The sequence below is a fragment of the Trachemys scripta genome, chromosome 8, assembly GCF_013100865.1.
Source record: "Trachemys scripta elegans isolate TJP31775 chromosome 8, CAS_Tse_1.0, whole genome shotgun sequence".
Lineage (NCBI taxonomy): Eukaryota > Metazoa > Chordata > Testudines > Emydidae > Trachemys > Trachemys scripta.
In genome coordinates, this window is record NC_048305.1 from 43,431,481 (window position 1) to 43,455,542 (window position 24,062).

At 43.5% G+C, this 24,062-nt stretch overlaps 1 protein-coding gene across 6 annotated transcripts in view; it reads right to left on the bottom strand.

Moving 5' to 3' along the window:
* Nucleotides 1-24,062, bottom strand: part of MTA1 (metastasis associated 1) — a 131,554-nt gene that overhangs the window by 9,978 nt on the left and 97,514 nt on the right. For 5 of the 6 annotated variants that reach the window (XM_034778072.1, XM_034778073.1, XM_034778077.1 and 2 more), the window contains 5 exons: nt 23,142-23,293; nt 21,796-21,985; nt 21,290-21,379; nt 17,494-17,646; nt 16,306-16,341 (listed from right to left, as the gene is read on the bottom strand). In XM_034778072.1, the coding sequence (XP_034633963.1) occupies nt 16,306-16,341; nt 17,494-17,646; nt 21,290-21,379; nt 21,796-21,985; nt 23,142-23,293 (621 nt within the window). Of the gene's footprint in view, nt 1-16,305; nt 16,342-17,493; nt 17,647-21,289; nt 21,380-21,795; nt 21,986-23,141; nt 23,294-24,062 lie in introns of those variants that run through there. The other variant, XM_034778078.1, reaches the window with a different exon arrangement.

Consider the following 24,062-nt stretch of genomic DNA (forward strand, 5'->3'; position numbering starts at 1 on the left):
GGGTGGGGAAATGGGCGGGGCCAGGGCTCGTGGAGGGTCCTCTTTTTTTATTTTTGAGATATGGTAACCCTAACACTACCAGTAAAAACCTAATCAGCGTACAATGGCTAGGCTGAGGGCAGGGGGGAAAATTTATCTATATATCTCACCATTTGCTATAAATATAAAAATGATATACTTGTCTTCATTGCCCCTGATCTTTTTAGACTAAGCTCTCCAGGACAAGGCTCATGCTTAACTTTGTACAGAGTCTAGCACAACAAATCTGATCAGGGCCTCTGTGCACTACTGAAATATAAATATTGTACCTTGAGGACATGCAGTTCAACTTGCTTCTCACAAAGTGGCTTATCTCCTAAGTGCATATGTGCAGAGGAGAGAAGAAACTTCTAAAGGATAGACTGTGCTTTTAGCATGCAACTCACAGCAAGGGGTGGTGCATAGGCTCACCTCCCAGCAGGAAGCACTGGGAGGCAGCATGAACAATGCTGCCTGGATCACCCCAGTTGTGCTGGTGGCAATATTCACTACATCCCTTTAGAAGGGTATAGAATACTTGCCCTCATTAAGCCAGCCAGCTCCACTAACCCATGTGCAAGTGGGTGAAGCTATGGCTCCACCCATTCTCCCCACAGTAGCTCCTTGAAGAGAAGCATCTGGGATGCAGTCCTTGTGCTCCCATGAGCACACGGACCTGCTATTGTGGCTAGACCCTTACTTTCTCCTATGCCCCTGCATGGCTACATAAGGGCACAGCCCAAGCTATCCCTCAGTGAGTAAGAGCTTTCCACCTCTCATGGGAGTTCTGCTTTGGGCACAATAGTCTTCAGGGCTCATTCAAAAACAAGATCTAGAACGAATAAATGAGATCTACCAATATTCTTAAGAGCAACCACAAACTCTATTCTTCATACTAATTTGAGAATTATTAGATTTTAAATAACTATAGCTACACTGGCTCTGTCTGGTTAGCATATGTGTGGACACAACTAAATCCATCTCCTCAATAATACTGAAGTTTCATTTTGAAAGATTTCCTATGGTTCAGAACTGCATTTCAGTAAGAGAGAATGCCAGTGGAATCCAGAATCAGAGAACACTTGTATCCCACTGCTATCTAAATACCAAGACTTGCTGAGTAGTTTATTTTCAAGGCTGGGGAAATTTGCCCTGAAACAATGTTCTGCTCTCTTCAATGTTTGCTTTATTTCTACTTGGCCAAATAGAACATGCTCTTTTCTGAGGATGAAAATGCTTCTTTCTATTCCCCCCTGCACAGACTCAGCCCTGCTGTGCAAATGCAGCTCACTAATCTCCACTGAGTAGAACATTATGGGGGGTTGGGATGGGAAGGGGAGGAAAGAGAATGGGAACCCAGCATGCTGACTTCCTTTATGTTTTTGAATCTGCCTGACCTTCATTTCAAACTGTGCTCTGTGCAGCTGAACAGTCTTTTTACCAAGCCTTTATTACATCTAACTGATCATGTAAGCTTTTCACAGTATTCAATATTCTCCTCCATCCAACTGATCCCGTCCCCCAACTAATTTTCCATCCTAATTAAATCTCACCTTTCAATCTTTCCACAGTATTGCATATTTGCGGGGTTTCCAAGATTTTTAGTTTATCTACAGAATTACCGAGCTGCATAATCACTGCCCAAGGCTGCTCATTACTAGCACTCAGTGAGCCCAGTCCAGATTCAGCCCTCCAGTGTCTACACATTAGGCCAAACTTCCCAGTTTCAAAAAGAATAGGGAGCTCTCCTCCTTTGTCTTCTAGAGGCCTCCCTGTGGGAAGGGGATTTCTTCCATTTCTCTTCATGCATCTGAATGCCTTTTCCCTATTTCTTCTGATTTTCTTTCCAGTTGCTGCAATCTCTTGTGAACTCACAGACATTCATCTTCAAGGAAAGAAGTCTTCACTCAGTCCCCCACCACTTTCCATGCACTTATTTTGCTTGCTAGCAACTGTATTCACCATTATGGACACTGCAGAGATTTTAGGGTCAATGGCTGTAAGCCACTGCTACAGGGATTTTTGAACCCAGATCTTTGACCAGAGTCAGATCTGTTTAATAATTAATTCTTGGCATATAGCTATGTCTCCAAGACCTGCCATTTCCTCCTTTTGTTCGGGGTCTGAATCTTTTTCTACTTCTGTGTGGTTTTACACCACTGACAGCTTCAACTAAGGGTTCTCTCATGTAGGCATGCCATCGTGTACCACAAATGCGGTTATGGCCATCAGGGTCAACATCTGCACTAAGGTATCTGCAAACTTTGGAGGACCACTGCATCCAGGCTCCTGTCCAGCAGCAGGAAGGTTTGGAATGAAGTGGCAGCGAGCAGGGCTCTGGTTTATTTAAATTGTTGGACAAACTGAGACTTTGGGTAGTTCATCTTGAATGACTGTGTTTTTGGCAGCCCAATGGTGGCTGACTGCCCTTCCAAACTTCTCTCTTTGATCCAGATAAGCACATGGCCATATCTTTCTGTAAGATATATGCTGCACAAAAACCAACCCAAGAGACAATACATGTAGTTCATAGATTTTTGGGGGGCCAGAAAGAACCATTAATCACAGAATCATAGAAGAACAGGGTTGGAAGAGACCTCAGGAGGTCATCTAGTCCAACCCCCTGCTCAAAGCAGGACCAATACCAACTAAATCATCCCAGCCAGGGCTTTGTCAAGCTTGGCCTTAAAAACCTTTAAGGATGGAGATTCCACCACCTCCTTAGGTAACCCATTTCAGTGCTTCACCGCCCTCCTAGTGAAATAGTGTTTCCTAATATCCAACCTAGACCTCCCCCACTGCAACTTGAGACCATTACTCCTTGTTGTTACCTGCCACCACTGAGACCAGTCTAGCTCCATCCTCTTTGGAACCCCCCTTCAGGTAGTTGAAGGCTATCAAATCCCCACCCCCCTCACTCTTCTCTTCTGCAGACTAAGATTAAGATCTACACTGACCTCCTGCATAACAGAGGCCACAGGACTTCCCTGAATTAATTCCTGCTTCAAGTCCCACAGCTAAGGTTCAACTATGGCATATCCATTAGAAAAACATCCAGTCTCGATTGAACGATTTCCTGTGATGGAGAATCCATATAACCCTTGGTCAATTGTTCCAATGGTTAATTACTATCACTGTGCCTTATTTCTAGTCTCGATTTGTTTAGCTTCAACTTCCAGCCATTGGATCTAGTTATACCTTTGTCTGACAGATCAAACACCCCTATTTTATCAAATATCTGTTCCCCATGTAGGTACTTATGGACTAAGCAAGCCCCCCCTTCCCTCTTAACCTTCTCTTTAGCTTAACAAAGAGATTGAGCTTCTTGGGTCTTTCACTTTAAGACATGTTTTTCTATTTTTAAATCAACTTTTTTCTGAATTTTCTCCAATTTTTCAACCTTGTTCTTGAATTGTGGACACCGGAACTGGACACAGTATTCCAATACTAGTCACACCAGTACCAAATACAGAGGAAATATAACTTCTTACTCCTACTCGATATTCCCATTTATATCTCTCAGGATTACATTAGCCCTTCTGGCCATAGCACTGCACTGGGAACCCACATTCAGTTGATTATCCTAGGAAGCAGTGACTTTGAAAAACAGTTGGGGGTCATGGGGGATGGAGTCCCCATCTAGGGAACTGTCAACATTGTTCAGTTATTAGAAATCTGCAAAGCAGACATCTGCAAGGTAGAGAGCCCAAAGTCAGTTTTCTTCCTGTAAGGGAGGTAGGATCCCCCCCAGAAATACTAAAGTCTCGGAGAGCCAGGCTGGGCATAAAGCCTCCATATGATCAGGACCCTAAGGTACCCTAACAGCCTGTAATTAAGGGGCCTTCATCTTTCTCAGTGGGGAGTTTTACTTGCAGTAGATATTGGCTGGCTATTTATTCCAGAACATTAAAAAAAGCTACTAAAAGCAAAAGACAGATGACAAGTTAATAAAATTGTAAATACCCTAGTGAACCTGGGGCATCTCAGACTCCAAGTCAGGGCCGTTCCAGGCACCAGCTTAACAAGCAGGTGCTTGGGGCGGCCAAGGGAGAGGGGCGGCACCTGCGGCAATTCGGGGGCAGCAGGTCCCTCACTCCCTCTAGGAGCGAAGGACCTGCCGCTGAACTGCCGCTGCCAATCGCGGCTTTTTTTTTTTTTTTTTTGGCTTGGGGTGGCAGAAATGCTGGAGCCGGCCCTGCTCCGAGTACTTTAAAATGCTGGAAACAGTGGGATCTGCAGAGTGATTCCAGGCCCTGTGCTAACAAACAGGGAGCTGGGAAGGTCTCCTATGCTCAGAAGTTGCCTCCAGTAGGATCTGAGGGAGAACAGGTTTCCCAGAAACCACTCCTGGAAATAGAACCACTAAGCTTCTCCCACAAGCTAAGAGTCTTGAAGGTGGCAGAGGAACAGATTAGCCAAGGCGTGTGGGTGAAGAATGGGAGGGTTGTGTGGGGAAGGGGAGTGAACTGCATTGTAGTGCTTCTAGGAGGTTTCCTATAATTTGAGTGGCAACTAGTTTTTGATGCTTAACCAGGTGAATCCATCTGGCTAGAGAATCTTGCCCGCATGCTCGGGGTTCAGCTGATCGCCATATTTGGGGTCGGGAAGGAATTTTCCTCCAGGGTAGATTGGCAGAGGCCCTGGAGGTTTTTCGCCTTCCTCCGCAGCATGGGGCAGGGGTCGCTTGCTGGAGGATTCTCAGCGATTTGAAGTCTTTTAATCATGATTTGGGGACTTCAACAGCTGAGTCAAGGGAGAGAATTCTTCCAGGAGTGGGTGGGTCAGCTTTTGTGGCCCGCATCATGCGGGAGGTCAGACTAGATGATCATAATGGTCCCTTCTGACCTTACAGTCTATGAGTCTGTATTCTGAACTTTACAAAGTTTGGCTGTAACTAAGACAGAGATGCTGGCTAGATTGCTAGACTGCATCTTTTTCCCCATTTAAAGACTCAGATGAAATTTCAGTATTACGAGGTTGACTCTCTAATTCTTAAATGTCTAGAGTTAAATTATCCCATCAGGTTTGAGGGGCAGAGCTGAGATAAAAGTACAAGAATATAAATTTAATTAAATTGCAAGTAAACCCAACATTAGATTTGCTGATGTGGAAATGATATTGCTACCACCAATCATATTATTAAATGTAGACCTAAGCCTTCAATAAATGTATCAAAAGGATTCTGGTCCTGAAAAATCCGAAGTGCTATTACCACCTCATACTATGAGGGATTTATTAGTTTAGGTTAATACAAATTTACATGAAGGGATAAAACCAGCTACTTCATGTTACTTTTTCCATATGTCTGGAATTATTTTGGCTCAGTTATTTTGTTGCTATGTGTTATAACAAGACAGTAGCATTTTTGTCCACATCATTCACAATATAAAAATATAAATAGAAGAGCTAAATGAGCACATCATTTATAATTATAAAGACCTAAAATCCATACCACAAGGAACAGACAAAATTCTAAACCTTTATTTTTCTGAGAGAGGTGTTACCTGGTGAAGAAGCATCAGATTGCATTTAGGATGTTCTATTTCTGTATTACAAATTATGAAACTGCAAGCGAGTCCTACATTTCTGACCCCTGACTAGCCACATTAAAGGCTGGAGAAATCTAAGGCCAAAAATCTTCTAATCAGGATGCCTAAAGTAAGGCATTTAAATCCATATTTTAGGCACCTAAATATGAACCCTGATTTTCAGATTTAGTTGGAAATTGGTCCTGCCTTTAGCAGGGGGTTGGACTAGATGACCTCCTGAGGTCCCTTCCAACCCTGATATTCTATGATTCTATGAACACCCTCAATTCCAAATGAAGTAAAAGGGAGTGAAAGGTGTTAGAACCTCTGAAAATCAAGTCACTTATGTATGTGCCTGTATAATGATTTTAAGTGCCTGATTTCAGGCACCCATGTTTGAAAATCCTGGTCTCAATTCCCACAAGATATCCTCTCTTTCATCCTAACTGTATTAAAAGACTACCTGTGGCATTACTTCCTGGCCACATGCACACCTGTCCAGCTGATAGTCTAATGCAGTCAGCTGAGAAACTATTCCCCCAGAACCTGGACGCACAGGTCCACTACCAAAGAGCCTTAACACAGAATCTCAGCAAAGGCACCTTGGTGCTGCCCCCTGTCAGGTTTATAGATTCCAAGGCCAGAAGGATCATTGTGATCAATTAGTCTGAACTCCTGCATAACACAGGCCAGAGAACTTCCCCACAATAATTCCTAGAGCAGATCTTTTAGAAAAACATCCCATCTTGATTTTAAAATGGCTAGTGATGAAAAAGCCACCATGACACTTGGTAAATTGTTCCAGTGATTAATTACTCTCACTGTTATGCCATATTTCCAGTCTGAATTTGTCTAGATTCATCTTCCAGCCACTGGTGTCAGAGCCATCCCATCCATAGGACGGAACGAGGCAACCACCCCAGGCTCTGCGCTTTGGAGGGTCCCACGCTTCAGGATACGGGGTCACGGGGGGTCTGGCGCTGGTAGCAGCGAGCGATCCGGCCCCAGCCCCAGCCCGCCCCACTGACTCCTGGTGTCTCTCAGGGGAGGGGGCGCAAGCTGGAAAGAGGCGGGGCGGGGACTTGTGGGAAGGGGTTGGATCGGGGCAGGGAGGGGGCTTGAGGGAAGAGGCGGGCCAAGGTGCTTGGGGGAAGGGGTGGGGTGGGGGCGGGGCCTGGGCTGTCCCAGGCCTGCACACCCCTAGGGAGGGCCCTGACTGGTGTTATATCAGTTCTCAGCTGGACTGAAAAGATGTGTCAAATATTTGTTCCTCACATAGGTACTTATAGACTAATCAAGTCACCCCATAAAAACTTTTCTTTGTTAAGCTAAATAAATTCAGCTCGAAGGCTGAAGTGGAAAATGTCAGAGATTTCTGGAAGTCGCAGAATCCATGACTTGCATGACCTCTGTAATCTTAGCCTTAGTCATGTGGTACGAAGTCAAATGCCTTATAGAACTCTAAATACATTACATCTACACCATTACCTTTAACAACCAAACCTGTAATCTCATAAAAAAAATCAAGTTAGTTTGGCAGGATCTATTTTCCCTAAACCCATATTGATTGACATTATTTATATCACCCTCCTCCAGGGAGAGCAAATTCATTTCCCGGGGCCAACTGAAGCAGCTTTGCCTGTCCACAGTGGCTGGAAATACATTTCACTAATGGCCCCTTAAAGAGTATGTTAGATGGGGAGAGATAGGTGATTTCACTAATATGAATGTAGGTGGCTCTAAGTACATATCTCACTGAAAAGCACTAACCCAAAGACCAAATTACCTGTTATGTGGAAGCAAGTATTAGTTATGTTAGCCCCACTACTCCTGCAGTACTGTTATTACAGCATCTGAAAATGCCATCTGTTTCTTTCTGTGCCTCTTTCTAGCACAGATCCAAGACATAAAAGTCTGAACCAGCCTAGCAATCTATATAATGGACCATTAGAAAAAAAAGGGACTGCCAATAGTAAGATGTTCACAGTTCCAGTATGTGTCTTTATTTACAACGGATATCCTGCCTGTTTCTGATAATACAGGATTTGCAGTAACCCTATCTTCACTTTCCTAAAACCTTTTCCAATGTTTTCTTTTTGAGAGTGGCCTCAGTGTAAAAGTGATTCTTTTTTTTAACTTTGGGCCTATCCCAGTCCCCGGCTGCTCTAAATTACACTGGGACCAGCTCACAGAATCAGGGAACCATAGTTGGCTCCATGATGCCACCAGCCCTCACTCTCCTATGCCAAGCAGATCTGGTCCACATTGTTTAGACCCTGTTTTCTTACTGGGGTTGAGGCATCCACTGTCCTAAAAATCAGAAAATCAAAATGTATAAATTGGAAAGTCTCCAAAATATTTTTCCTATGAAAACTAAGTCTAAACCAACAACTCTAAACTACTTTTAACTAGACCACAAGATATACAAGCTAACAGAATGCAGAAAGGGTGCAGACAGGTTCCAGAAGCGAACCACTGAGCTACTTAGAAGCTGCAGAAAAAAAAAAGATACAAAATTAAATGATGGCTTGTGGGCATGCAAGGTGCACATCTGCTAAAATTTTAATAGCGTCTAATGTCAACGCAGCCCAGTGGACATTACAATGGGGGAAGAAAGAACCACAAAACACTCTTTCGGTCCAGACTGACCAGGGAGTTCGCTGCTGGGGCAATTTGCAAAAGGGAGATTTTAAGTGTCATTGAAATACACATAGTAAAATCTTCAAACCAAAAAGGGGACACTTTGGAACCCTACCTCAGGGACTCTCCACCTCTAATAGCAAAACATTATCAGAGGCCGCACCTTATAGGAGGAGGAATTGATTCTCTCTTTTTCCACTTCCCACCCTGAGGCCAGACAACCTTGGTCAGGCTTTCTGAAGTTTTTCAGCTGCTGAGTGACTCAGCAGTTCCCTCACTGATGATCAGCTGTTTAGCAGGGAGTGGAAATCATGACCACAACCATCTTATCAACAGGAGCTGTAGAAAGTCAGCAAGCTACTCAGCACGCTGGAGCTCCCCTGGACATCCCTTAGTTCTGGCATGGAGAGTGAGGAGGCACACGAGGAGGAGGAGACTTAATGGGTGAATGGGGAGAGTTTTCTTTATTACTTTATTTAAATTCACCCTCAAAACCAAGAACATTAAAAATGACATTGACGGCTAAGTTACTGCACAGTTAAGAATCAGAAAATAGATTCTTCTTATGCTAACTCTAATGTACCCACACTGCATGTTTATATTTCAATTATGAACTAGGCTGCTAATGTAACCTTAATATTCAAGGGATGTGCAGTGTGGCTGAGTTAATATTTATTGTGCAAACCTTCACTTTTGCATTGCCTGATTTGTGTTGAACATAACCTAAACTTGCATTAATAGGCTGGTTTCACTGCACTGTCTACAGCAGATGCCAGTCACTCTTACGAAATATAGTTTTTCAAATTATTCCAAATAATAATATTGGGGTGGGAGGGGAGGAGAAGACATGACATTTTCCACCTGCTATGACCAGGGCAGAAATGAGAATCTTCCCATGCTTTTTAAAAACAGCTTCAGTAAGAAATGGAAGTGTGAAACTTGAGACCTGGCACAGACAGCCTTTAGAACTTTTGCTTAGTAGGAAAAGTGTTTTTATTTAATAAAGTCAAGATCCTTTGAAAATTCTGTTCTGTACATGCACAGTAAAACATGTTGTTGTCTACATGAGCAATGTGGTGTCATGGCAGGGACAACAGACCGGGAGTCAGGATACCTGGGTTCTATTCCCAGCTCTTACGTTTTCTTGGTGTGTAGGCACATCACTTAAGACCAATTTGGCTCAGTTTCTCCATTTGCAAAATTGTGACAAGAAGTTACTTACCTTACAGTAACTGAAGGTTCTTTCAGATCTATGGTACCTGTAAGTATTCCATTGTGGATTTGCATGTACTCCACACACCCAGAACCAGCGAATTCTTGCAAGCAGTATCTGCTGGTCCATGCATGAATCCTTGCCCTCCTCATGTTTCCAACCAAGAGCATAAAGAGCCAAATGGACTGATTACCTCTCCAGTTCCTGCTCTATTGTGAATCCAGTAAAGATCCAAAGCAGAGAGGAAGAAGGGGAAGAAGGGTGGGTTATGGAACACAGATATGGACCACACATCACAAAGAACTTCATTGTGGTATAAGGTAAGTAACTTCCTCTCCTTCAAGTGCTGGTCCCTATGTGTATTCCACTGTGGATGACTGACCAGCAGTACTTGCGTAGGAGGAGGGTGCAAAGATGCAGACTGCAGAGCCATCTGGAGGACTGCTGTCCCAATGGATGCATCAGTGGAGATATTCTGCACTAGACCATAATGCCTTGCAAATGTGTGGCTGGAACGCCATGTAGTTGTCCTGCAAACGTCAAGTAACTGCACTTCCTGAAGTGATGCCATTGAAGTTGCTTGCAGTCTTGCAGAATGAGCCCTCACCCCATGAGTGGAAGGAAGATGCAACAACTGTTAAGAGAGCAGATTACAGCCCGAGATCCATGTAGAGAATCTCTGGGATAGCTTGACCTTGGATTAGTTCTGATAGAGAGACCCCTCTAGGTCTGGGGTAGGCAAACTACAGCCCCTCAAGGCTTTGGATCCGGCCTGCGGGATTGCCCCCCATGGTGCGGTGGGCCCTGCGCCGCTCTCAGAAGTGGCTGGCATCATGTCCCTGCAGCCCCCAGGTGGGGGGGCAGAGGGCTCCGTGCGTTGCCCTTGACTGCAGGCCCCGCCCCCCGCAGCTCCCACTGGCGAGAAACACAGAACCGCGGCCAATGGGAGCTTTGGGGGAGATACCTAGAGGCGCGGCAAGGGCAACGCACACAGAGCCCTCTGCCTCCCGGGGCCGCAGCACGGGGCCGGGGACACGGCAGGCAGGGAGCCTGCCCTGGCCACAGTGCGTGCCGCTGCCACCCCCGGAGCCACTTTAGATAAGTGGTGCTGGGCCGGAGCCCAAACCCCTCCTGCACCCCGCCCCCCAACTCCCTTCCCGAAGCCCCCTGCCTGCACCTCGCACCCCCCCTGCACCCCAACCCCCTGCCCTGAGCCCCCTCATACACCCCGCACCTCTCCTGCACCCCAACCGCCTGCCGCACCCCAACCTCCTGCTCTGAGCCCCCTCCCGCAGTCTGCACCCCTGCCCTGAGCCCCCTCCTGCACTCCACACCCCTCCTGCACCGCAACCCCCTTCCCTGAGCCCCCTCATACACCCCGCACCCCTCCTCTACCCCAATCCCTTGCCCTGAGCCCCTTCCTGCACACCACACTCCCTCCCTCACCCCAATCCCCTGCCCCGGCCCTGCATACAATTTCCCCACCCAGATGTGGCCCTCGGCCCAAAACGTTTGCTCACCCCTGCTCTAGGTGATTTTCTGATTGGTTTTGTCTTTTGCAGGTAGAAAGTGAGAGCTGGGGGAAATTAAGTTTCCTCTCCTCCTTTGGGGGAGGGTGAATTTCCAATATAAATTCAATGAAATTTTGTCCTTCCAGAATACAGTGTATGGCAAATCTGCCATTAGAGCTCCCAGCTCACCTACCCTTCTGGTGTGGCGATGGCCACAACGAATGCAACTTTCATTTATACCTACTCCTTCGATGTCTCACCTTATGGTTTGAAGGAAGGCTTGGGGAGTGCCAAAAGTACAAGATTTAAGCCCCATTGAGGAGTAGGTTACTCTACTAGTGAGAAGGTTCTGATTAGGCCCTTCAAGAATCTGCCAGTCAATAGGTTATTGAATAACTATCTGATGGTGGATGGCACGCACTGATTGCTGCCATGTGGACTCTCATAGAACTGAGGGAAAGAAGACATTCCCCTTATTTTGGAATATCTGCTGACTCAGGAGATGTGTTTCTGCTGTGTCCCGATGGGAAAATACTTCCTCTTGGTGAAACAGCATTTCCCAGTGGAATCTTTTCTGCTGTTAAGGCTGATTTGTAAGGATTCACAGCAGGAATGTTCCAATAGTGATGTCCATCCGAAAACCAAGCCATGAGATTGAGTGTTTCAGGGCAAGAATGCTTGATCCTGCCCTTCTCATTGGTCAAAAGATTGGGAAAGGACTGGAAGCTAATCAGAGGGCGAGCTGACATTAGAAGGAGATTTGGGAACCAAAACTGTCTGGGCCAATAGTAGTTAATCAGGATGATATGTACCCTGTCCTGTCAAATCTTCCTTAAGACTTGAGGCAGGAGTAGTAAGGGAGTAAAGACATAGGTAAGATGTCCCGACCAGGGGAAGGAGAGCATTTCCTTGAAAATGTAGACCCAGAGCTCCTCTGGAACAGTAGACTTTTCATTCCCTTTTCGTTTGGGGGAAATGTCCTGACCAAGGGAAGGACAACATTTCCTCAAAAATGTAGACCCAGAACATCTCTGGAACAGTAGATGTTGCATTCCCTGTTTGTTTTGGAAGAGAACAGATCTGATGTGGGGATCCCCCATTGAGCGAAGATTCTGTTAATCACTGAATTATGCAATCGCCACTCATGATTGACCTCAAAAGGCCTACTGAGGGTGTCCACCAACACATTCCGAGTTCCTGGAAGGTAAGCTGCTGACAGGATAATTTGATTCCTGACACACCAATTCCCTAAGGTGACTGCTTCTACACAGGGAGGTGGATCTCACCCTTCCCTGCTTATTGATGTAAGAGGTGGTTGTCATGTCTGACATTATGAGGACATGGTGGGACTGGATAAATTGCAGAAAAACCTTTGAAGCTTCTCTGACTGCTCAAAGTTCCAGAAGGTTGGTGTGCATCCTGGTTTCCAAGTGCCCTGTGCCATATGACTGTCCACGTAGGCTCCCCAGCCTAAGAGAGAGACGCCTGAAATGATCATCTTGTCTGGTAAGGAAGGTAGAAAGGGGATGCCCACACATACCTGATGAGGATCTTCCACCATGTTACTCGAAGGAATTGTTACCATAGTAATTATGCTGCATTTGGTTGGTGAATACACTGTGTGGAGCCACATCTGAAGGAAAAACAGGTGGATTCTGGCAAATGGGGTAATGTAAGTGCATGAAGCCACGTGCCGCAGGAGGCAAAGAAGAGTTCTTACTGGAGCTTGAGGTTTGCGCATAACCTGGTCTATCAAGTTGCTCATAGTGTAAAACCTGTCCCTTGATAGATAATCTCTCACTGTGAGTGAATCTAGAAGTGGTCCCCATGAAATCTATAGTCTGTATTGGAGCAAGGATAGACTTTTCCAGGTTCACACAGACTCCTAAAAAAGTGTCTGAAGCATTAATGAGGTCAACTCATAGGCTTCTTGACACGTCCTAGCAACAAGAAGCCAGTCATTGAGATAGGAGAAGATGGTGAAGCTGTTCCATCTGAAATGAGCTGCTACTACCAAAGAGATCTTGGTAAAGACATGGGGGACAGTGGCACGGTTGAATGGGAGCACCCTGTGTTGGAAGTGGTCAGTGCCCACCATGAATCTGAGAAAACACTTGTGGGCAGGGTGAATATTCAAGTGAAAGTAGGCATTTTTCATATCGAGAGCTGCAAACCAAATATCCTTTTCCAGGGATGGGATTATTGATGTCAGAATGACTATTCGCAGGCTAGAATTTCACGTGAAGTGGTTGAGATTGTGGAGATTGAAGATAGGTCTCCAGCTTCTCTTCTTTTTAGGGACTAGGAGGTACATTTCCTGGTGCTGAAGTACCACCCACTCTATTGCTCCTGGATGGAGGAGGGATTCCACTTTCTGCCTGAGAATCCCCTAATAAAAATAGTCCTTGAAGAGGGATAGCGGTTTTGGAGACATAGGGAAGTAAACTCAATTGCACAGCCAGATTGGATATCTAATACCCACTTGTCTGTTATAGAATTCCAGTTGTGAAAACGGTGCTAAATGACCTCCGAAGGATATGAGGGGATGGGATCAAGGTGGTTTCATTAATGGTTTGCAGCTATCTAACTCCTATCAAAAATATCTTTTAGCTGGGGGAGGGGGTTGAGATGGTGCTGTAGACATAGAAGGTTCAGGGAAATTAGACTTCTATATCCTTTGTCTCTTATCAGGAGTGATAAAACTGTCAACACGCCAGTCTAAGTTTGTAAAATTACTTGTGATACTTCCTTTTTGGGGCAGGTGTATATATTCCCAAGGAGTGAGGGTGGCCCTGGAGTCCTTTAAAGTACATAAGGACTCATCTGTCTTTTCAGTGAAAAGGTGAGCTCCACTGAAGGGCAAGTCCTCCATGGTGTTATGGACCTCCCTGAGAAATCCCGAAGCATATAGTCATGACTCTCAGGGCATCACAATGGCTATTCCATCAATCTAGAAGCTGTCTGTGCTGCATTAACTGCTGATTGAAGTGCAGTTCTGCAGAGCCCTGCAAATCCACAAATATCTGCAGACCATTTTTTTGGATTGGATGCGGATACAAATTTAGTATCCGCACTGGGCTCTACACTTCTGCCCTCAGCTTACCCTCTTCAATAAGAGCATGGAAGCAAGCTGTCTTGCTGAGGTAGTTTGTCTACAAAGTCTGTGAAAGCTAGTTGACTGGACCCGGTCATTTGCAAGATATCCAGGTGTTTGTTTTGAGAGTCCTGGATCTCATCTAGGGAGCTCTGTAGTTACTCTGTCACCCTGCACAATAAATCTTGTAATGGTTTATGGTCGCCCAGAGAGGATGGAGATGCCGGGTGACTGCTTCATCAGGAATGAAGAACTGGTTCACAGTCCTTCTCTTTTGTGGGATAAGGAGGAAACTCTCACGGTTCCCTCAAAGGAGAATGGTGAAGTGATTCCCTGGCAAAACACATGGGCTCTTTATATCTGGCATATAGGACCCATGTTCCCCAATATGGACAGTAAGCTGGGTCAGGAGGAGGTTGTGGGGGTCCCCAAGGCATCAGGTACCAATGCTACCAAGGTAAATGTTGAGATGGAGGTTGGTACCAGGAAGCTCTGAATAACATTTCTTGAAGGATAAGATGATGGCTCCTCTAGTGGTTCAGATTCTCCTAAGGAAGAGAAAAATGGGTCCAGATCCAATGGTGGTAACGACGGTTCCAAAGGAGGAAAGGCACAGCCAGTAGATGGAAGAGGATATAGGCTTCTGTCATTGGTAAGACCCTCTAGTGGGGTCACAATCTCCCTAGTGAGAGAAGGTTCTGATGTTGGGGGAAACTGAGGCTCAGGAAGAGCAAAGTTATCCTCCAATGTAGTACAAGTCTCTGACCTCTCTAGAATGCGTAGGGTCCAATCTGCTTACATTGATAGGGTCAGAGAAGGGAGGCTCCCTGTGAGAGACAGAACCAATGGTACGGACGGTGGTTGAACTGATGGATCCTGACTTTTTGACTTGCATGGTAGTAGTTGAATTGGTGTCACTGGTACAGGGCCAAGTACTGATACAACTTTGGCTTTAGGGGTTTAGGGTCATGGCCCTGAGATTTAGTACATCTTAAGTCCTTAGGGGTTGAATGAGCAGACCTGCTCGATTTAGGCAGAGCTGTGTTTGACATCTTTGAAGCAGACTTAGTCTTATGTTTCTATCAGAGGGGTAGCCATGTTAGTCTGGATCTGCAGACAGAGTCCTGTGGCACCTTACAGACTAACGGATGTATTGGAGCATAAGATTTCGTGGGTGAATACCCACTTTGTCAGATGAATGTAGTGGAAATTTCCAGAGACAGGTATAAATATGCAGGCAAGAATCAGTCTAGAGATAACAAGGTTAATTCAATTAGGGAGGATGAGGCCCTCTTCTAGCAGTTGAGGTGTGAACACCAAGGGAGGACTGCTTTTGTAGTTGGCTAACCATTCACAGTCTTTGTTTAATCCTGAGCTGATGGTGTCAAATTTGCAAATGAACTGAAGCTCAGCAGTTTCTCTTTGAAGTCTGGCCCTGAGGTTTTTTTGCCATCCCAGGCCATGCATCAGTAAGAAGGAATTGGAGAGGCAGCCGGTCCGTTTCACCCTTTTATGCCTTCAGTTGGAAACACAAGGCGGAAAAGGGCACACGTGAAGATAAATGATTGCTATTTGCAAGAATTCTGACTCCTGGTGCATGGAGCACATGCATATGCAGAGTGGAATATGCATAGGACCAGCACTAGAAGAATAACAATTCTTACTAACCTTGTAAAGCACTTGGAGAGCTATGAATTAAAAGTGCTATGTACGAGCAAAGTATTATAATTACAGGTGCTTGCTTGCTAAAGATGGATATGCACAGCAGCGCTGGCTAATCAAACAGCTAGCAGTGTCGCTGACATTATGAAGGGTCATGACTAAAAGGCAGAGTATATCCTACTAGATTTTGCTTCTTTTTTGATCTGTATGTGTTTGATATTTAAATTCATATAGAATATTTGAAGCCTACATTTCCTAAGGTTAAATAGTGAAATCAAAAACCCACCCAAGCTATTGTTACATTCCTAAACTTTCTATAGCTTTTACAAAACTGCTAGAACAATGTTGGATTATTTGGGGATTTTAGTAGCATAAAGTGAATATTTCATTTCATTACCACTTCCATGCAACAACTATGGTTGTACCATTACTAGCCCCACACATGAAAAAGGCTGAAAAATAATTAGCAGTGCATAGACCATGGATACAGAGGTTATCCAAAGAACATTTAGACACCAACACAAAATTTACACACAGCATTAGTAGCCACAAAGCAGACAAGCAAACTAGAGAAGCCAACAGATGAAACTAAAAATCACAGTCTCCTAGCATAAGCTGAGCACAGCTTTGAGGTCTTACCCCTGCTAGGCATCAATAGGCGCTTCTTCACGTTGCCTGACAGAGCACGAGTGAACAGAAAAGAGAAAAAAAACACCATATCAGCAATCTGAACAGTAGCATTTTTTTAAAAGCTAAACATTAAACACAAACAGTAAGATGTCCATTGCTGCTTGTGTAATTTGCATTCAATATAAATGCTAATTTAATCTAAGAATAAATGTGAAGGGGAAAACCCCCGGTGTGGCTGTATTGAAATGCAATGGAAAGATAGCTTTAATACAGCACAGTAAATTTATGGGGTTGGAGCAGAATGGGAGAGAGTCTGGTCTCACTCCCAAAGGAGGTCTTTGAAGGCATGACAGTCAGTTTTGCTCACCTCTGGGAAAGTTAGAAGCTACTACGTTTTTCTCCTCACCCTGTCACAATCACTGTTAAGTGCCACGCTGCAGATGCTCCTTCTTTTAATTGAGCCATTCCCCACCTTCCTATTCCTGTTAAGGCCATCTCATTCTTGACTGAGGAGCCAGTGGCACTTTCCCTGCTTTGCTGTTCTCAGCTGATGGCTAGCTCTTCAAGACAGAGCCCTGGACTCCATGCCAGGAGAATCGTACCTCCATCTCCTGCTGCAAGCACATGCTGCCTTTACCCATGCTGTTTACGGGGCTGAAGGAAGGGGTGAGACCCATCAACAGTGAGAGGAGGACTCTCAATGAGCGGGCCAACCAGGGAAGAAACAGTAAATTCTTAATGGAAGAGGAAAAAACATTTGGGAAATTTTCTGTAGTAATTCCCATAGTAGTAATAGTAATAAAAAAAAAAAAAAAAAAAAAAGGTTTGTCTTATTCTCTCACGTTTGCCAGGCTGAGACCAGCCTGACATCAAGACATGGTCCAAGTAGACAGAGTTCCACTAGCCTAGCAGCTCTGTATCAATGTACTACTCAGACCGTACACATCCATGCCTGCACAAGCAAAATCGAATCAGCCTTTGCCAGAAGAGAAAAATAAACCATAACATTTCTTGTTCAAAGCTATTAAGGCCCCTAAAATAAAAAAAGCAATCTCCCCTGGAATAAGGACTGATGCTCTCCATCTGGCAATACTCTTTACAAAATACTGAAATGGAAGTAATTAACAGGAGCACTTTGCTTGAAGACACAAGAAACACCCGACAGATGACAATGTACATGTAATAGAAAATATTTACCATCCATCCCATTGTGTTGCTCATAGCTTCTTTTTCCCAAGATAGTTGGGGATCCATTGTTTATGACAGGTGTAAACTTGGCAGGAGTCAGATTGTTAAGAGAACTGGACAAGCTCTTTACAGGGTCTGGTTTCGGAGGACATGGATGAGATTCTGTTGTAAAACAGCAGTGTTATTTTTATTAGTAGATACATGGAGACTATAAACCCAAACACAAAGGGCAAAATTCAGAGATAATGTAAGGCACACCCCTCTTATATTAACAGAAAACCCTTACATTCAAACTGCCTTATACTGAATTAAGCCTACTCTACTGAGATGCAAAGGAATCTGAATGAGTGAAAAGAGGTCTGAAAACAAATTGCCACATATATCACTTCTGAATTTGGCCCCAAGTCTAACAGAAGATTGCTACTTATATAAAGCATTGTAAATATACTGCTGAATTCAACAAGGATGTTTAACCTATGCTCTAATATACACTGCAATATAATCCTAAAATAGGTGCTAGAAGGCTGTTTTGTATCCTTTTCTAAAACTATGTTTTCCACTGATTCTGGATAATTTCTAGGCTGCTCTATATTAGAAGCCATCTTCAAGAAGTCATGCAACACCCGCAGGCTACCCAGAAGTTACAACTTTGCCAATTTCATCAGTATTCAATAAATGCGGTTCCTAAACTGGCCAAGCCATTGAGGACTTAAAACAAAACTATCAAGAACATGCACATAATTTAAATCTAACCTTTTGGCTGAGGCAGAGATCAAGCATGGCATGCCAAAGGAAAAGATGTTGAGAAAGTTACAAGCAACTGAAAACAGGGGTTTAAAATGAGTTGCTTTTTCTCAGCCCTAACTATGGATTCATAGCTTTGACTCTGTAATAGCAAGAAGTAGCACAACACTCCTGAAGATAGTTACATCAAAAGGAAAATGGCCCTGTTTTCCAGTTTAAGAGCCACATTGAAATCTGTCACACCACTGAAGCATTTGCTTTCAGATGAGACATTAAAAACCAAGGTCCTATTCTGTGTGAACATTAAAGATCCTATGGTACTCTTCATAAAGAGTTTTTTTCACTAGGATTCCATAGCAAAATTTCCTCTCCCTTTAGTGGCTACATTTTGGTTGTGCTACATGCATACAGTTTGGGGATTTTGGGGGGATATTTATTATTACGGAATATTTTAATTGTTAAGTACTGTACCTAGAACAAAAGCAGACAAACCATATTTAATGAGTATTCACACAATAGACACACAGAAGCTTATCTTTTATAAATAAAAATATTCAAAGAAACAAAACTGACTTTACAATTTCTTATCAAAGTTAACAGATAATTAGTTTAATTGCTGAAATGGGAGCCTTAAAGTAACTTCCAAATCAACTCTCTGGTATTTAGAAGCAGTTGGACAGTGCTCTAGATACTAAAGCCAATCTCCACTTCCCCATCCCTATCACTCAGCAAGACCAGAGAAGTGGCTAGAGGATGCTTTTAACGTTAGAGCGCTGTTCTGGGTGCTCATTTAAGGCTCCTAAATTCAGTATTTAAACTAACCAGCAAGTTTGAAGGAGGCTGTGTAGTGTCTGTTGGAGGAGGAGACCAGGAAGAAGCATGACAGTTTTACAACTGCCCCTGATTCCACCTGCACAACCTGCCAGTCCCTCAGGAGCAGTTTGTGGTCTCTGGACACTTTAAACTCAATGGTTATTTAATTACAAAATTGGGAGTCTTAAATTTCAACTTCAACAAAAAGTGAGTTGACAGTGGCTGTCTGGCCACAGACTGCAGTGAAGAGAGAGTTAGTTCATAGGACACTAGAGAGGGTAGCGGGGTCAAGGAGTTCAGTTACCTACAAAAACAAACATTAAGTATACCTCTACCCAGATATAACGCTGTCCTCGGGAGCCAAAACAATCTTACCAAGTTATAGGTGAAACCGCGTTATATTGAACTTGCTTTGATCCGCTGGAGCGCGCAGCCCCGCGCCCCCGGAGCACTGCTTTACCGCGTTATATCCGCATTCGTGTTATATCGGGTCACGTTATATCGGGGTGGAGGTGTAATAAGAGAAGAGGAAGTTAAAACAACTGATATAAAAAAATCTACAAGAAGGGCTTCTGTAGCCTTTCCCCCTATTATTCCTCTTATCCTTATATTTTGAATAGTAGAAGGATGCAATACATTAAGTACCGTATTTTTTTTAAATACAAAAGAAACAGTTAATAAGCCACTCTGATGCTAGCACGGGCTGTGGTAAAGTCATAGGACCTTCACTGTTCTGCCCAATAACACTCTCAAGGCAGGCACCAATAGCCAATTAATGCACAAATATCATGGGTTACTGCAATATTCATTTGACAGCATTCCCAGATATGGGATCTTTCTTTAAGGCAATGTATGGTTCAGGTGTGATTATATAACAACTTGCAGAGAGCAATATATTTATAGGAAACAGCAACAGATCAAATTAAGCACAATTTTAGTTCTATTAACTGAAATACTTGGATAAAAGGTGCTAATAAAATATCAGCCATTTGTTTCAAAGATCCCAAAGCACTTTTCACATTGCAAACTATACACACCTGAAATCATGCCATCCACTCTTAAGGAAGACTGTGTCGGATGTTTAAAAGCAAAAAACAATGCTAAACTACTTAGAACAGGAAGAGAAGAATGCTGTATCCAAACAAAACTGCAGAAGGAATTTTTGGACAGGATACAAGAATTAATTCCCCTACTTTTGTAAAAGAGGGAAGCAGTCTGGGATTTTGTTTGGCTGCTTTAAAATGGTCAGAAGTGATTGAGACCTTTCTTTTATGTGCAATCTGAAAGACAGAACCTCCAGCAGCACAATACATACTAACTTCACCCTGGGATCATGATTCAAACTCACTCGTGAGGAAGAGGACTACCTACTGAACCACCTCTGGCACCTAAATGTTTTTTTGAGATCAGTAGTTGGATGCAAGAACTAACAATCTAGGAATTATTTGGGGGAAGTTCTGTGGCCTGTGTTATGCACGAAGTCTGAGTAGATGATCACAGTGGTCCCTGCTGGCCTTGAAATCTATGAATCTTTCACTGACCATAATTTCTGCACTTAAACCTCTTCCACTTCAGAATCTTTACCCTCAAAGGCATGAAAGGTCAAGCAAGCAAATGCCAACTCATCTTCTGTTAAACTCTAGTGATATCCTTCTCAGACGTTTGCCTACTGTGCAGTGATTATGATGCTAAGGAGAGGCCCAAAGCAGAGCTGCAGTCTCCTTCTATAACTCCTGCATAACACTTACTATAAGCACTTCATGGAGAAAGCTCTGTATCCTTAGGCCTTTTAGACTTGAGAAGAGGCTGCACAGTGGATCCCATTGTAGGAGTTACATTAAGACTGTACCAGAGTGGGATTGTGGACCAGCCAACTGCATCCCACCGATCATATTTATGGATTGTAAGCAGAAGGTCTCTCACCCAGACACCGGAGGCTGCCTCATGACTGCTAAAGAGGAGTTTCGCATATAGGATGGAGGGTGGGTAGTAGGCTGCTGAACCACCAAACCTCTACATAGCGTGGAGAGGAGAAAGGCTGCAAGGGCCATTTTGAACTTTCCTCTGTTCTAGAGAAGGACACAATAGTCTATAAACTGAACGTTTCCGGACCTTACCAAAGGTTATTAATTTATTTCTAGAGATGGGCAAAATTTTGGGGGAAGCGGATCCTATTTTTCCAGATCAGTTTACCCAGCAGTACGAAAATACGCAAGCAGTTAGGAGAATTCGTCTGTAGCATATTTACCTAAATACCGGAGTACTGCTTCTAAAGGCTTTCGAACAACTTGCTTTAACAACAATGGATTTTCTGATGCTTCTGGTAAGCGTGCTGTGCCTGTGAAGACAATATCGGGATTTGGGAAAACATTTATTTTCTTATTAAAAAGGAATGGAGTCTTGGACATTAACTTAGTCTAAAACAACTTTTCTCTGGAGAGCTTTCTAGTAAAAAAGGATGTTTACAGAGTAGGTGCATGTTTTGGCAAGTGTACACACAGGCAAGGGAATGTGCAGCATACTGGCAAACAAGTGACACTTAAAAAAAAAGCTGAGCAATTTCAAATGTGTTATTTGATAATAGTGTGATGAGTTAAGGCCATTTCTGTAAAGGAAATAAGTAACAGCAGGTCATCTGTGCTTAGCCACAGTACCTCTGAAAGATTTAACTCAAGTCTTTCCCAAAGGAATTAATCTCAAATTCTGATTTCCCAATTTCATAGTAAGTAGTTGGATATCTGGATAAATACTCACATTCTGCTTTGATTGCTGCACTGTTGATGGGCAGGTGGGGATGTCTTGCTGCATGCCAAGGACGCAAGATCTCTCGACACAAGCGTCTGGCAATCCTTGTCAGTTTTGTTGTATGCAGATAGAAAGCCTGTCGTGTTTTCATGGCAAATTTGGGGCTCCCACTGTTTCGCACTGGCACACCATGAAGACTCTGGGAAAAGGAAAAAAGCACAAGCACTTTTATTGTTCACAACTGATTTTTATTAGAAATTTGCAGAACACCAGAAACCAGCATCAGTTAACACCACATACATAGTCCATTCTAAAAGTCATTTCCACCTACACCCTCCTATCCAACCCCCTCTTTCCTAAATTTTTAAAGGATGCTCGTTCAAAGTAAAGTATTTGCTTCTACTCAGTTTCTGAAAGGCTCCTGGGGACAGAGATAGGAGCTTGGAGTTGATACAGGCTGAAGGAAAACCACAGAGATAGAGGTAAGGACAAGAGTGGGAGGCAGAGATTAGGAGGGAAGTCTCAACAAGCTAAGAACACAACACAACCTACTATCTTCTCCCGTCTGCACTGCTGCTACTCTTCCCTAGCCACTATTCGTTTTTGAAAACTTTGGCCCTATACTTTAATGTGGACCAATTTAAGCATTCAGTATCTTGGAAGGTTGGCCTTGGGCTAAGGTTTACATACTTAACTACATGTGGACAAAGATGACTTATCAATTATTGCACAGGCCAGACCCTTACTATGTCATAAAAAAGCCAAGTTCTGACTAATAATTCTGTTGGTTTAGGCTTTAAACAGTTGTACAGTAGAACCTCAGAGCTATGAACACCTCGAGAATGGAGGCTGTTTGTAACTCTGAACAAAACGTTATGGTAGTTTTCAAAAGTTTACAACTGAACATTGACTTAATACATCTTTGAAACTTTAGTATGCAGAAAATAAAATGCTGCTTTTAACCATCTTAATTTAAATGAAACAAGCACAGAAACAGTTTCCTTACCTTGTCTGTTTTTTTTTGTTTTTGTTTTTAAACATTCCCTTTTTTAGTAGTTTACGTTTAACACAGTACTGTACTGTATTTGCTTTTTTTTGTGTCTCTCTCTGCTGCTGCCTGATTGCGTACTTCCGGTTCCAAATGAAGCATGTGGTTGACCAGTCAGTTTGTAACTCTGGTGTTCATAACTCTGACGTTCTAATGTATATTATTTGATATGGTTGTGTGTGGCAGGAATAAGGGATACTTTTTCCATCACTGTTCATTGGAATGGGCATTCGGTTCCCTGATCTGCAGTACTGAGCCTCCTGCAATGGATGTACATACCATATTATTTTACTCTGGATGCACATACCATATTATTGCGGTTTGGTCCTGGTCTCTCTCCATCTAATCGCGTTGGCATTTTCAAGCCACCATATTTCTTCCAGTATGTCCAACAGGATGCACAGAGGCGACACTGCATGTTAGGGGGACCCCAAGAATACCACTGGTAAGACTGTGTGGCTAGGGATAATAAAGGTGGAAATATATATATATATTCTTAAACAGAATTGATTTTCAAAGTTTATAGCCTTTACAACCATCTTTACAATCTCAAAGGAGAAAGACCTTTCAGCTTCACAAGGTAACAAAACTAGATCATAAGCCTGTTGTATCAAAAATGAGGCAAATTCCATCATCATTAAATGTTTTATAATGGCATTATGCAGTGTTATAGCCATGGTGGTCCCAGGATATTAGAAAGACAAGGTAGTGAGGGAAATTATTTATTGAACCAACTTCTGTTGGGGGTATGTGTGTGTGTGGGTGTGGCTTTCGAGCTACACAGAAGAAAAACTCTGTATAAATTCAGAAGCTTGTTTCTCTCACCAACAGAAGTTGGTCCAATAAAAGATATTACATCCCCCACCTTGTCTCTTATAATGGCCTTAGCTCCAGTAATTATACTCTGTAGTACATCATTTGAAACAGTAAAATGAGTAAGAGTCATTAGGATGGGGAAACTTCCTGGTAATGCCTTTGAGATATTTCATGCTGTAACTCTGAAACACAACCACCCCTTTTGCATAGGTGGTGGGGGGGGACGACTGTAACTTTTCCCCTCTATTTTAGAAATCCCCTCCCCAACTTTACTTAGGGAAGAGAAAGAGAGTCAGTCATTTTGACTCTCCATAGAGTCCTACGTTTTAGCACATCTAAAAGGCTCTCCATAAAGGAGAGGGAAGCCTATTAGACCAAGACATATTAGCCAATAAGACCATAGTGAATACAA